Below are 12,210 nucleotides of genomic sequence, written 5' to 3' on the forward strand. Positions count from 1 at the left end.
CGTGCCTCGCCTCGATAGAGCGATGCGGCACCGCCGGCGAAGAGACGTTTCAGAGATATTTTGGAATTGGGGATTTTCAGTTTTGCTGCTTTTCTCATTTTTTTATTTACTTTTTGTTACTGAGTTATTTTTAATTAGTTATTTTGAGTAGTATTTTTTATTTTGGGCTGAAATCAAATTTTATTTTGGACCTTTTTATGGGCTGAATTTTATTTATACTCACCTGTCTAACACTTCTTGGGCTGAATTTTATTTATTTCCTGTGATGGGCATAATTTTCTGTAACTATATATGTATTATTTAATTTTAAAGTCATCTTCTTCCTCACAATAATCATCCACCATTGTTAATGCTCGGCAAATTTTTACTTTTTTCATTAATCTCAGCCTTTTCTATTAATTATTTCAAGATAATTTGTTCTACATTAGCATCACCTTATTAAGGGATTAACATGATTTTTTAAAATTTTTAAAAATTTATAAATAAAAAATAAAAAAAATGGGTAAGGGCTTAAGCCCTACCCTCTTATAGTGTAGATCTGCCCCTGGGCGTGGGGCGCTCTGGGGCGATTCTATAAAATCTGGGGCGCGGGGCGATGGAGCGACAGGGCGAGAGACCCACGAATCGGGGCGACCGATACTTAAAAAATAGAATTAGTACCACTTCATTATTTTTAATATATATTTTATATAGTTATATAGGTGTTTGCTGTTTCTTATACTAATTTGTAGTGCATGCAACATGATTTTTTGTATAAATTTTTTAGTAGTATAAGTGTATAAGTGTAACAGTACGTGCCTTTAGGCCTTAAGTCAGAGAGAAATACGTGTTCGAAATTTCCTAGAAGCATAATACTATAAATATATATATAATATTACCAGTAGGCACATATAAGGGAGAGTATAGTAAATGCTTTCTTCAAGAGAGAAACAGATAGATGACTTATTTTATTTATTCAGTAGACCTAAAAAGCTGCAAAACTGCCACTAATTGACTACTTAAGACACCTAAAAAGTTGTGCTTAAATTGTAACGTTAAAATATGAGTGATCCTTCATCTTCTTCATCCCTTCTTCCCTCTTTATTAAATACGCCGGAATTCTGAGCATGAAACAGCCGAGCCCCACCGTCGCCCCGCGTGCGCTTCAGCCGCCCCAGTCTCGCCCCAGCCCGCCCCATGAATATCGTTCGGCCCAGGGTGGCTGGAGCGACTACAGCCGCGCCCTGACCGCCCCACGACCCAAGCGCGCCCCAAGCACGATTTTGGAACCTGGAGCTCAAAATACATTGAGTTCAACAGAATGTATACCAGACTGGAATCTAGGTCTCCCCCTCCCTCAGCCACCTCGGCCTCTTCCACGAGTAGGCAGCGATCCCTCTGAGCCAAAAAAAATGACGTCAAAACATAACACATCAATAGCAGTTCAGAAAACAGAGGAATTAGCAAATGTGACACCACCTCCATCATGGTCTACATCTGTACAAACCTTCATCTGATCTTCTGGTATTGGCTGTTGGTATCTATCGATCACATTGTCCACCTATTAAAATTTCAAGAACAGAAATTGAATACAAAATTTAGTACTCCACTTGACACTATCAAATAAAGAAAATTGTGATTTGACATTAAAGTAATAGCAACTGTCTTCAACTCAAATAGAACAAAATATTCAATACTAACTATTCATGCACCTATCTAAGAAAGTACTACTCCACTAAAATTTATTGATTTCAACTTCCAAACCAACGAAAAGTATATTGACTTGACACCTAGCGTAATTAAAAACATCATTGTTTTAATATCAACTCATCCTCAGTAAACATGCCTAAATGATACTATAATTTCCCCTCTTCAAGACACTGCACATGTTTCCAAAATGCAACAAATATTACAAACCATCAATAAACTCACCCGATATTTTTTATATCCAGCTCCTTCTTTGAAAGTGTAATTGTAACCATTGAAACTTTCCTTGTGGTTTCCAGACTGAGAAGGCAAGAATACAACACATGTAAGGAAACCAATCATTCTTCAATCTTACATACAAAAAGATGTACTATAAATTCACAACTTTCAAATTGTTTCCTTTTTCCATCATGCCCTTACATTTGAAGCCCTTCCTCCATGTGTCGGTTATGTCAGTAGATTGAATTGCAGTAATCTGGTGAAGACCAGCAATTCTCCTCTGAATAAAACAAAATTGCAATATCCTGAGAGAACCATCAAAAAATTCAAGTTATGGATCAAAGCCACTAAATAAAAACCTTGATCAACTCCACGATGGTCACAGTCTTGTTAATGGCTCTGCCCATTGCCTTGAACACTATATCATCCGAACCTTTCTCCTGCCGAATAGCATCCCCAGATTATAAAGCATACTAATCACTGCTTCTAATGATGAAAAACATGAATTCAGATGAAAAATGCAGTACAATCAAATTCATAATCACGTACTCAACTAGAATATCTTAAAACTCTAGTGTAGATACATTCCAAACTCGGGAAAGCATCTAAAAGCAAAGCAGTCTATTTAATACGGGAAACAACTCCAGAAAAAATGCGAAAATCAGATTTCAAATTGCCACACAAATGTAGGAAAATACCTGAAGCAGAGTCATGGCGTAAGTGATGTAGCTTCGCATTCTGCCTTGGCTCGTAATCCGAATCTCATTCTCATCTATCGGAGTCTCGACCTTCGGCTTCTCCACTTTCTGGTACCGATCCATGCTCTGAAAAATCCGAAACACCAAAGCACAATTAACGCGAATACATTGCGCCAAACCGAAATAAGAAATACGTGAAACTATCTGATAAATTAATAAAGGGGGGAAATAACGTTGGTGCTGTGTGATTGCAAGTAAAGATAAGATCATGGTTGCTCGTTGCATTTTGTAAAAGGAGTTGGAGCAATTTTTGAAGGCGAGGGGCTGGCATTATTTGAAAGATCAAAGTTTATTTCTAGTCTTTTGATATGATGGTCAAAATTATTTGAACCAATATAATAGCATAAACAATGTTAGTAATGGAGTAAAGTCTATTTTTTTATCCCAAACATATGAGCATTTTATGTTTTTTTTACGCAGACCATTATTTTCATTTGCTTCAATTTCTAAACATTCTGAATTGCTCGAGTTAAACTTTGATTATTATGGAAGTAAACTAGTAAAGTCTAAATTAATGTCATGGAAGTAAAACTGTTATTATCATTAGTAAACATGCAAGAACATATGCTAAAATAACACTTTCTCCATCCACGGATTAATATTTCATTTTGCTATTTTAGGACATCTATTATTTAAACACTCATTTTAATTTTTAGCATCTTGGATAAATGACCACTACACTCGACGGTATCATAATTACGCTAATATTATATTACAAATATAAAAGGTATACTTGGATACCATTAACTTTCCTTTACATGTATTAAAATCAGCACAATCTACATGAATCTTTAAATCGTGGACGAGGAGACTATCTAGAAAACAACTACTCCCTTTTATCTCAACTAAGTTGAGTCAAAACTTTTAGAAACGAAGATTATGAAATTATATTGAAAAGTAGGAGATAATAATAAAGTAGGAAAGAGAGAGAGAGTAAAGTTGGCAATGGAATAAAGTAAAAGTGATTGAATGTTTTATTTTTTGTTAAAAAAGGAAATTACTCAACTTAATTGGGACATCCGTATGGTAGAAATTCTACTTGAGAAACCAAAAATTATGATATGACTAACATAACATTTTTTATAGTTATGCAATACATAAATAGATAATTTAAAGATGATTCAAAAGAATAACAAGAATGTACATGTTGTGTGTAGTGTGCTAGAATAGTGATAAAGTGATTACTACCCAACGCTAAAAGTCTCAAGTTCAGGTCTACCAACACCAAAATTCTCAGTTCAGGTCCATAAACAAATGGCATTTGATGTGTTCAACTGGTGGAAAGAGAGAATTTTCCCAACTTCACCTGAATCAGACTCTCATTATTGCTTCAAATGATTCTGATACAACGAAACACGAAGAGTAAGGAATAAGAGGTATAAAGTTGTTGACACACGAAAAAAATAGGTACACCATGAGAGGCCGTACCTTTCCAAGAATTGAAAGCGTCTCGATTCAGAGAAGGGCCGATCACAGCCTGAATGGCATCACATAACATAGTTGGTGGTCTATTCTTCAACTCCTGAACAACCGAATGGAGGGTCTTGCCATTCTCCAAGTGTATGTGATTGTTCGGGTGACTTGTTTTGCAGCCCGCGTGACACTCAAACTCGTAAGCATTTACCACCTACACAACGATCAAATATAACAACGAGACATCAAATTTGAGTTTTCAAATTTGAAGTATCACATGATTCAGCATACCATCAAGCCATCACCAAAATAACAAAAAGATGACTTACCTTGGAGTAATTACAAGAGTTGCAACCACAAAGATAGCTAGAGCCTTTGATAATTCCACGAAGCACCTTCTAATACGCACGAGGACAACAAATGCACATCGTAGGATAAGAAAACTATATATACGAAAGAAAAAGAAATAAATAATCAAATAATTACCTCTCTTGATGCAGAAAGATACTGCACAGCTGCCCCGTCAAGCATACCAGTAGCTGTTAGAGTTTTGACATTTTGTGAGAATGGTCTAAATTGTGCTTCTTTTTTGGTGGGATTCTTCTCTGGTCTACTTTGTTGTAGTGTGGATTTCAATGTCATTGTCACATTCTTCTTGCTAGAACCTTTTGATTTTGAAACAAGATGTGGCTCGTATAACAACATATAACTACTATGCGGCTTCATCAGAGCTTTCATTGCATCTTTGTACCTTCGACAATGTACAGCCTTAGCGGTAACTCTTTTACGCTTAGTAGTTTTCGTTGCAGCGCCATCCATCAACGGAAGATGTCCACAACCAATATTATGTTGTTTTGGCCTTGTCTCTGTTTTCGTTGCAGCGCCATCCATCAACTGAAGATGTCCACAACCAATATTAGGCTGTTTTGGCCTTGTCTCTGTCTGGTTGTTCAATTTTTCAGAGATGTTTATTACATCATCCACCTTCATGTTATTTATCTCACTACAGTTGTTGGGATCTCTCATAGTGCATAAAATTGGGGAAGCATAAGGGTCATCTCCCACCATAACTGTTTTCTTTCTTTCTCTTCTCACATAAACGATCATGGTTTCTAACATACGAGAGTTGCTATGACACTGACTTTAATCGAAAGTTCGTATAACAATCTATATTTTGCAAAAGTAACAATTAAAAGATTGAAAACAATCAAATAGTAATCTAAGAAAAGTTCATATACCAAACTATATTTGCAAAAGTAACAATTAAACTCAAATAGTAATCTAAGAAAAATCACATGAGTTTGAAATTAAAAATTGATTCATTCAAAAACGCTCCAAAATAATTTTGAACATTTAAATAAATTAGTGAAAAGCAACAAAAGAGACATACTCAGCGGCGCATCGATCGTCTCAAAATTTGAAGGCTTGTTTAGAAGAGGGAATAGGGGAAAATTTAGAAATGAAGGAAATAATTTATATATTTATAACTTTGTATTGTGGTTTTATTGGGTCAAACCAAGTGCGAAAGGGGCAGCACGGTGCGATGGCGAGGGAGGGTTGTGGTCGTGGAAGCGAGGCAGGGCGGTGGGCGTGGTGGCGAGGAAATGCAGTTCCGTCGAGGCCCAATTGGAAGAAAGAGTGATTGTGTTGCGCTGCTTTTCATGTAGGGTTGTAGGGATTTTTAGTTTTATATTTTTTGGGCTTACTTATGGTTTGAAAATTTGTATAATTAATTTCCTTATAGAATTATAAATTAAAATTGGATGTTACTCTATTTTTATGTCTTGAGACTTAATACGCTGCGTTCCGAAATGAGTTGCAAATTTTGATATTAGTTGTTGAATGGAATGAAAGATATGATGGAATTTTACTTTACGCTTTCTTTAAGGTATATTTGATCATGCTTTTATCAATCTTCTTAATATATCATATAATTTATTATTTATAAATATTATTGTTACTATGAGTACTTTTTTATTTTAAATATAATAATAATAATTAGTATTTGTGTGTTTTTCTTTTAATCCTTGAAACATGATTTTATATCTATACTAAAGTGTTACTATATACCCATCTGTCCTGCAATAGTATATATGTCAATATCCATAATTTTGATAAATGTTTTTTGCACAATGGAGTATAAATTTGGACATATTTTTTAAGGATTAAAATTTATATTTACATAACGTAAGAGTCAGTAATTTCTAATACTAATATACTTCTAGGTATGGCGTATTCGAAATAAAACACTCCCTTCCCTTCGTCCCAGTTCATATAATTGATTTCTTTTTGGTCGTTGTTTTGAGAAAATGATAATAAATAGTTAAAGTAAAGAGAAAGTAAAATAAAAGAGAATAATGTAAAAGAGAGTTTTCTCAATATTATTATCTCTCTTGCTTTACTTTCTATCCACTTTAACTATTTGGTGTATTATTTTCTTAAATTATACGTGCCGAAAAGCTTGAGCTGGGACGGAGGGTGTATAAAAATAAAAATATATAAAACATGCTTGAATCAATAAATATTTTATTTAAATAAATTATCAATGTAGAATATTATAATGTTATAAGAATCATAACTGTAAATAAACATAATATATTTAGAATAATTGGCGTGAAAAGAATTCCTTAATTTAAATGTGGTTATTTCGTGTCCAATTAACAATCATGTATGTATAATTTTTTTGCGTTGCTATTGATGGATAACCGTGATGCTTTAAAAATTATTGTTGAAAGTTGTCATATAATTGTAATCAACTCAACTCTAGAGAAAGCTAACTTTCATATATTTATATTTTTAGGTCTTGTGTTTTTATTTAGCGAGTGGGCGGGAGTACAATACTAAATTAAAATTGAAATACAGTACAATACATATTTATATATATTGAAAGTAAGCTAAATAAAATCGGAAATAGTACTAAATATTTGGAAAGATAACTAGATTGTTTGCATTTGTAGGTACTCCTACTATCCAAGTAGAGGATCCAACACTTTTCTCCATCCTTTATAGTCGAGAGGCGATCCGGCATCGGGCAACGGGAACCCGTTCACGAAGAAGAACGGTGTCCCATAAACTCCTCGTATGCAACCATACTGCAAACATAACAAACTCATTACACTAGACCAATGCGAATCCTCTACATATGTTCTATCCAATATCAATACATATGTTGCAATGGAAAGCAAATATCATTACCTTGAAAGCATATCTTGTTGCAAGATCCGTGTTGGTTTCGTTGAAGCCGGATTTGATTGCAGAATGATACGATGAACCAAGTGCATTTGCCGTGAACTCCACTATATGCTCCGTCACAACTGCTCTAGACTTGTTAATTGTTGCCTTCCCATAAAATTGTTCCTGTTCAAAATTCTACCAGTTTTAGCACAAATGTTCAACTACTACCAAATTTCTACAACACTTATATATATACCTGATGGTTGAAAAATGCTTCTAGTAGATGGTATGTTGCTGAAGTGTTCTTTAGCTTATTAGTTATATGCAGCGCACGAGAAGTGGCAAATGCATTGTCATGGTAACTGCAATTCAAACAAGTTCATCAATGTGACCGGCAGTGACAGATTCAGAAAATTAAACGAGCAGTTGCTAAAATAAAAATATAAAAAAAATTAATTCTATATATATTGCTCCCCCGTTACTGGAGTTTTTTTGTTATTTTGGTATGTTCCAAATAGAAGTGAAGTCATTTTCCTTTGTAGTAAAAGTCAACACATTTTTTTCACTTATGTTACTTTCTTTTATTGTATTCTATCTCCATCTCTCCACCTTTTTTTATTTCTACTTTACTCTTTCTCTACATTTTTTCTTAAATCGCGTGCCAAAAAACGTCTCCACTACCGCAGAACGAATGGAGTAATATATTCCGTCCTCCATTAATTGGCACCGGTTGACTTGGTACAGGTTTTAAAAAATATAGTGAAAAGTGAGTGAAAAAAGTTAGTGAAATATGAATCCTACTTTTATATATTAAATTTAATAAAATGTAAGTAGAATGTGGGGTCCATCACTAAAAGTAGTAAAAATTAAGGGTGACAATTAATTGGAGACAGACGAAAAAGGAAATTGGTGTTAATTAATGAGACCGAAGAGAAGAGAGTAATTAATTTTACGAGACGATAAATGATAATTGTAATGAACAAAAATTCAACAAATCACGTTTCTCAAATTCACTCAAACCATAGATCACAAATTACAATCCAATTACCCAATCCAAAAATTTATGATCTACTAATAGAAAATGAATTGAGAAAATATAATTACTTACGGTAAAGGAAAGGTGTGGACGACGAGCCTAACGCGAGAGGCGAATTCCTGGAAGACTTGCTTGAGCGACGGCCACGAGTCGCGGCTGTCGGGGCAAACCGGGTCGAAAAACGCTTCAATCAACACCTTCTCCTCCGCCGCCTCCTCGCCGTACCAGAATCCGTCCGGCATCGGCGGCTGGCTCACAATAGGCCACAACAAACACCATAGCGTCACAAACCCCAGACATATAAACTTAAAATTCATCTCTCCAACTTCGTTTTTAGTTGAGATTAATGAGCAGAACAGAGTATAATATAGAGATGAATTAGTTTGTTGAGTGGACTACGTCATTTTATCCGATCCAAATATTGGTGGACAATATGCATACAATAATACTATTCTACATTGGAAGTCAAGAAATGCGACGTGACGTAGGTAGATGATATGGATTTATCGAAAGGGATTGATTCTATTTGGGAAGGAAAAGATGCGCTGCTTTTTCTTCTTCATTATTGGCCGGCGGTGGCACACATGTTGCAGGTGCTGAGTAACCGGAGCTCCGTTATGTGATGTTCATTTCGTTTTTTTTATAATTCAAAAATTTGAATTTTAATTATATTCTTTATTTGAATCAATTTTTTCATTTAAACAAAACAATTATTCCCTAATTTTACCTTTTTATTTAGGATCTAATTATATAAATTTTCATTTGTTTCAATCATGTTAATTTTTTATTTCAATTCTATAGTTTGTAATAAAATTTTAATTTTTTATTCGTAAATAAGTAAAAATTATAAAATTTTAGAAAATATGAAAAGTAAACGAATAATTGTCATTTAAATTATAACTTTCGTTGGCTTATGGTAGAATCTCGTGACTTTTGAAACTGAAATATAAAATCATAACTCTTAAATATTTCTCAATGTCCTACGATACTCGAAATTGAAACTAACATGACAAAATCAAATACTCCCTCCATCCCATATTAGGAGTCACTTTGACTTTTCTGCACTCCTTTTATAAAAGTGATAGTAACAAATAGTTGAAGTGGAGAAATGTTAAAATAAAAGAGAGAATGATGTAGAGAAGACTTTATAAATAAGTGCAGAAAAGTCAAATTGACTTCTAATGTGGGACGGATGGACTATACTACCATAACAAAACAAGTCATTATATGTTAAATGTTAAGTATAAATATGTGTGATCAAATACTAACTAAGTTACAATAATAACTAATAACTAAGGCCATCCGCAATGGGGCGGACGATGGCACGCCCGATGGCGCGCATCGTCCGCGCCCGCCATCGTCCGCCCCATTGCGGCCTACGCGGACGATGGCCGCGGACGATAGGCCATTGGCCGCGCCATCGTCTGCCCCACTGTGGGCTACGCGGACGATGGTCGCGGACGATGGCACTCGTTTTATATTTTCTATTTAAATCTCGTTTCTCATTCATTTGTACATACGAACATATCGACTGTCTCTTTACATATTCTCTCTCAACATCCAACCAAAATGAATCTCGGTGACGACACCAATAGTTCTAGTTCGTCTGAGTCCGGTAGTTCGACGTCAGAAGCATTAGATGCAGCCGTTGAAGAGGCCATGGCGGCATGCTGTGCGGCAATGCAGCGCGAGGAGGCGGCGGCTGAGCAAGTCCATAGGCCTATTCGACATAGGACGTATGTCCGACGCGACCACCCGGAAGCTCACAGACGTCTGGTTGAAGACTATTTTGCCGATCAACCACGATGGGGCCCGACTGTTTTCCGCCGCCGGTTTAGAATGTTGCGGTACATTTTTCTCAGCATTTTTCGGACATTGTCTTCACGTGATGAATACTTCACGTTTCAGGAGGACGGCATCGGTAAACCCGGCCTTACACCATTGCAAAAGTGCACGACTGCTATTCGTCAGTTGGCATACAGCACCACGGCGGACCTTTTTGACGAGTACCTCCACTGCAGGGATTCTACAGGCCGCGAGTGTCTGAAGCGCTTTTGTCGAGGGATAGTAGAGGCCTATGGCGACACATATTTGCGCAAGCCGACTGCCACTGATTGCCAGGGTCTGATGCAGATGCACGAGACGGCGTACGGGTTTCCTGGGATGCTCGGGAGCATCGACTGTATGCACTGGCAGTGGAAGAATTATCCGACGGCATGGAGAGGCCAATTCACAAGTGGATACAAGGGCAGCCACCCGACGATGATCCTCAAAGCCGTCGCTGACCATCGACTCTAGATCTGGCATGCTTACTTCGGCGTAGCCGGGTCGAACAACGACATTAACGTCCTCAACTCGTCCACCCTCTTCACCGAGCAATGTAACGGCAACGACCCGGCCATCGAGTTCACTGCTAACAGACGCCAATACCATATGGGGTACTACTTAGCCGATGGCATCTACCCACGGTGGCTAGTTTTCCTAAAGACGATCAGCTGCCCAATTGGTGAGAAGAGGGTTTTATTTGCGCAAAAGCAGGAGTCGGCGCAGAAGGATGTCGAGCGGGCATTTGGTGTGCTCCAATCACGGTGGGCAATTGTGAAAGGGCCGGCTCGTTCCTGGCACAAGGAAGTCATCGCCGATGTCATATATGCGTGCATAATCATGCACAACATGATAGTCGAGAATGAAGGCGGAAGCATCACCGATTGGAATGAAGATAACCGTGCATCTAGCTCGTCTGGCACGTCGACCGAGACACCCGATAGAGGGTTACCGTTAGGCTTCAATGAGGTTCTATCTAGACCGGCCTCAATGCGCAACCAACAGGATCATGCGCAGCTCATGAGCGACATGATTGAAGAAGTGTGGGCTCGTAACCGTCGTCGCTGAGTTTGCATTTTTTTTAATTCGCATTGTAATATATTAATTTTTATTAAATGAAATGAAGTTTTTGAAATTCGTATTTTAATTTATTAAGTTTTTTTAAATTCGTATTGATTTTGTAAATGTTAAAAAAAATGATGATGTGGCGCGCCATAGGGCGCCCCACTGCAGGTGGGGAGGTAGGAGGATAAAACTGATGACGTGGCGCGCCTTAGGGCGCCCCACTGCTGATGCCCTAATATCAATTTTGTATGTTAAAAATATCAACACGAAGACATAAATTTATCAATCTTCTTGTGTTGATAAACTAATATCTTTGTGTTGATATTTAAATTTACATGTTGTATTGATATAATTATTTCTTTGTGTTGATAATTTTAATACACAGAATTGAAAGTTATTAGTTATTACCGTAACTAATAATTTGACTTATTTTTTAAATATTTTACTGTAACTAACACAACCCAGTATCAATATATCCAAAAACGACGTGATTTTATTGTTATACCATATTTGATTTGTTTTTAAAATATGTTATTATTAAAAATAATTAAAATTTATAATTTCATATTTCTATTTCAAAAGTTATAGGATTATCGTATAACAACAAAAGGTCTTGATTTAAATGCAAAATTATTCTAAAAATAAATGAATGGTGTATGTTGAAATGTAATTTTAGAGCTGGTGCTTCAATGTATATATGCCCACCAAATTGAATAAAATATCGCTAATACTACAAACTAATTGTAAGACTACAACTGTAAAGTGTCGAAGATAAAAATGTCTCACTTTTCAAACGTGTCTACATCACACTATTATCCCAAGTTAAACTAATTGAACATCACACTACATCACACTATTATTTTCTTTGGTTTCAGCATAAACTAATTGAACATCTATTATTGTTTTATTGCACATTAGAGACTACTAGTACACTAGATAGGGTCTTTTGACTAACTAATTTTAATATTAAGAGAAACAACCAAGAGTTTGTCCCACATCGAAAGTGGAACATAAAACATTCACGGATGTCTCTAT

At 36.1% G+C, this 12,210-nt stretch overlaps 2 protein-coding genes and 1 pseudogene across 3 annotated transcripts; all 3 read right to left on the reverse strand.

Annotated features, from left to right (window-relative positions):
- Nucleotides 1-1,140: 1,140 nt before the first annotated feature.
- LOC121778785 lies at nucleotides 1,141-2,833 on the reverse strand (annotated as a pseudogene).
- A 997-nt stretch (nucleotides 2,834-3,830) lies between these two features.
- Nucleotides 3,831-5,695, reverse strand: LOC121779372. 2 transcript variants are annotated; one of them, XM_042176706.1, is made up of 6 exons: nucleotides 5,593-5,677; nucleotides 5,467-5,500; nucleotides 4,563-4,970; nucleotides 4,406-4,474; nucleotides 4,092-4,290; nucleotides 3,831-4,003 (listed from the first exon to the last, which is right to left on the reverse strand). In XM_042176706.1, exons 3-6 carry the CDS (start codon nucleotides 4,965-4,967, stop codon nucleotides 3,975-3,977), a joined length of 702 nt encoding a protein of 233 aa, XP_042032640.1. In that variant the 5' UTR covers nucleotides 4,968-4,970; nucleotides 5,467-5,500; nucleotides 5,593-5,677; the 3' UTR covers nucleotides 3,831-3,974. The 2 variants fall into 2 exon arrangements, with proteins under 2 accessions (XP_042032640.1, XP_042032639.1); XM_042176705.1 differs by having other exon boundaries at nucleotides 4,563-5,243; nucleotides 5,467-5,695.
- A 1,210-nt stretch (nucleotides 5,696-6,905) lies between these two features.
- LOC121778598 lies at nucleotides 6,906-8,678 on the reverse strand. The gene is made up of 4 exons (XM_042175968.1): nucleotides 8,359-8,678; nucleotides 7,507-7,612; nucleotides 7,272-7,433; nucleotides 6,906-7,168 (listed from the first exon to the last, which is right to left on the reverse strand). Exons 1-4 carry the CDS (start codon nucleotides 8,601-8,603, stop codon nucleotides 7,043-7,045), a joined length of 639 nt encoding a protein of 212 aa, XP_042031902.1. The 5' UTR covers nucleotides 8,604-8,678; the 3' UTR covers nucleotides 6,906-7,042.
- Nucleotides 8,679-12,210: the final 3,532 nt, after the last annotated feature.

Source organism: Salvia splendens, chromosome 19 (assembly GCF_004379255.2).
Source record: "Salvia splendens isolate huo1 chromosome 19, SspV2, whole genome shotgun sequence".
Classification (NCBI taxonomy): Eukaryota; Viridiplantae; Streptophyta; class Magnoliopsida; order Lamiales; family Lamiaceae; genus Salvia; species Salvia splendens.

Coding starts and splice junctions, on each gene's coding strand:
- LOC121779372 (XM_042176705.1), bottom strand. CDS start 5,195: ATGTTAGAAACCATGATCGTTTATGTGAGAAGAGAAAGAAAGAAAACA. Junction 4,475..4,562: donor ATCTTTCTGCATCAAGAGAG/GTAATTATTTGA, acceptor CGTGCGTATTAG/AAGGTGCTTCGTGGAATTAT. Junction 4,291..4,405: donor ACTCTTGTAATTACTCCAAG/GTAAGTCATCTT, acceptor ATCGTTGTGTAG/GTGGTAAATGCTTACGAGTT.
- LOC121778598 (XM_042175968.1), bottom strand. CDS start 8,603: ATGAATTTTAAGTTTATATGTCTGGGGTTTGTGACGCTATGGTGTTTG. Junction 7,613..8,358: donor GTCCACACCTTTCCTTTACC/GTAAGTAATTAT, acceptor TTTGAATTGCAG/TTACCATGACAATGCATTTG. Junction 7,434..7,506: donor AAGCATTTTTCAACCATCAG/GTATATATATAA, acceptor AATTTTGAACAG/GAACAATTTTATGGGAAGGC.